Source organism: Cyprinodon variegatus, unplaced genomic scaffold, assembly GCF_000732505.1.
Source record: "Cyprinodon variegatus isolate N-32 unplaced genomic scaffold, C_variegatus-1.0 Scaffold1090, whole genome shotgun sequence".
NCBI lineage: Eukaryota > Metazoa > Chordata > Actinopteri > Cyprinodontiformes > Cyprinodontidae > Cyprinodon > Cyprinodon variegatus.
This window is the reverse complement of record NW_015151543.1, coordinates 94,027-95,689: the sequence shown is the minus strand read 5'-3', so window position 1 is coordinate 95,689 and position 1,663 is coordinate 94,027. Positions and strand designations below refer to the sequence as shown.

At 55.0% G+C, this 1,663-nt stretch overlaps 1 protein-coding gene across 1 annotated transcript in view; it reads left to right on the top strand.

Moving 5' to 3' along the window:
* Positions 1 to 1,663, top strand: part of LOC107101384 (adipocyte plasma membrane-associated protein-like) — an 8,093-nt gene that overhangs the window by 4,966 nt on the left and 1,464 nt on the right. The window contains exons 4-8 of the mRNA XM_015400274.1: positions 593 to 709; positions 781 to 955; positions 1,031 to 1,165; positions 1,230 to 1,422; positions 1,508 to 1,656. Of these exons, the coding sequence (XP_015255760.1) occupies positions 593 to 709; positions 781 to 955; positions 1,031 to 1,165; positions 1,230 to 1,422; positions 1,508 to 1,656 (769 nt within the window). The remainder of the gene's footprint in view (positions 1 to 592; positions 710 to 780; positions 956 to 1,030; positions 1,166 to 1,229; positions 1,423 to 1,507; positions 1,657 to 1,663) is intronic.

Genomic DNA, 1,663 nt, shown 5'->3' with positions numbered 1-1,663 from the left:
CATTTAGAAGCCATAAGGGAATCCTGACCTTTAGTTTTCCATGATGAGTTGGGAGCAAAGTTCATCAGGGTTCTTCCAGAAGGCCAAAGCTCACTGATGATGATGATGATGATGATGATGATGACGTTAAGTTTTCATCGCTGGTCAAAATAAAGGAGCAGCAGCCGCTGGGAGAAATTCTTTGATTATCCAAATAATCCTGAACTAATTTAGCGATCAACTCGTTAGCCGGGGAACAGGAAGCTGCCAGAGACTCGGAGCCGATCAGATCGACTCGGATCTGTTTCAGTGTCAATCTTCTGTCAGTAACCTTTTCCTCTCCGATCATGAACTGATTAGCGCTGACGGTTGCAGCCCATAGCTCCTCCCACTGCGGGTTCTGATAGCATGCTAACCTTTAGACGCGCTACTTGACGTACTGAGGGTTCTGATGGGCATTCAGTCGGGTCACACCCAGTCAGACGTGGCAGATGGAGGTCCGAGTTCCTTTTAAGATGTTTTCAATTTTTCGCCTCAAACTGGCTGATGCCATCGGCTCTGAGCAGGGCTCTGATTGGCTAAAGCCTTTTTTTGGCACCCTGACCTTCTGCAGGCTCCAGAGAAGATGAGCCCACCTGTGGGAGGCCTCTGGGGATCCGAGTCGGACCCAACGGGACTCTCTTTGTAGCCGACGCCTACCTGGGGCTGTTCGAGGTCAACCCCACCACAGGTGAGCTCCCTCTGGCCACACCTCCTTCCACCTGCTGCCTTCCTGTTGGAGCTCAGCAGTTTTCTCTGCAGGAGCTGCCACCCGGTTGGTGTCGGGGGGTCAGGTGGTCGCTGGCAGGAAGCTGTCCTTCATCAACGACCTGACAGTGACCCAGGACGGGAAGAAGGTGTACTTCACCGACTCCAGCAGCAGGTGGCAGCGTAGAGACTACCTGCAACTCATCATGGAGGCCACGGCTGATGGCCGGTAGGACCCGTCTGGCTGGTCCTGGACTGGAACTGCAAACCAGGGAAAATAAAAGCCTGTTTTTGTCTCCTTCAGGGTGTTGGAGTACGACGCAGAGACCAAAGAGCTGTCAGTCGTCATGGAGAACCTCCGATTTCCAAACGGCATCCAGCTTCTGCCCAATGAAGAGTCGGTTCTGGTTGCAGAGACCACCATGGCCCGGATCCGCAGGTACCCTGCCCCAGCACCCGGTCTGTCTGCAGGTCAGGCAGGTCTGACTCTGTCCTCTCTCCAGGGTCCATGTTGCTGGACTCAACAAAGGGGGAATGGACACGTTTGTGGACAACCTGCCAGGCTTCCCAGACAACGTCCGTCCGAGCTCCACCGGAGGCTACTGGGTGACCATGGCTGCCGTCAGACCCAACCCCGGCTTCTCCATGCTGGACTTCCTGTCCCAGAGACCCTGGATCAAGAAGTTTATTTTCAAGGTGAGGTGTTTAGTGTGACCTTTGACCTGAACACAGCAGAGTTGCCTCTGTGAGAACAGAGAGCAAATGTGGTTGCTGCGAATAGGCTAACGTGCCCAGGGTGCCGCGGATAACGTTAGCCCTGTGTGCCGTGGACGGGCTAAAGTTAGCCCTGGGTGCCGCGGACGGGCCAACGTTAGCCATGTGTGCCACGGACGGGCCAACGTTAGCCATGTGTGCCGCGGACGGGCCAACGTTAGCC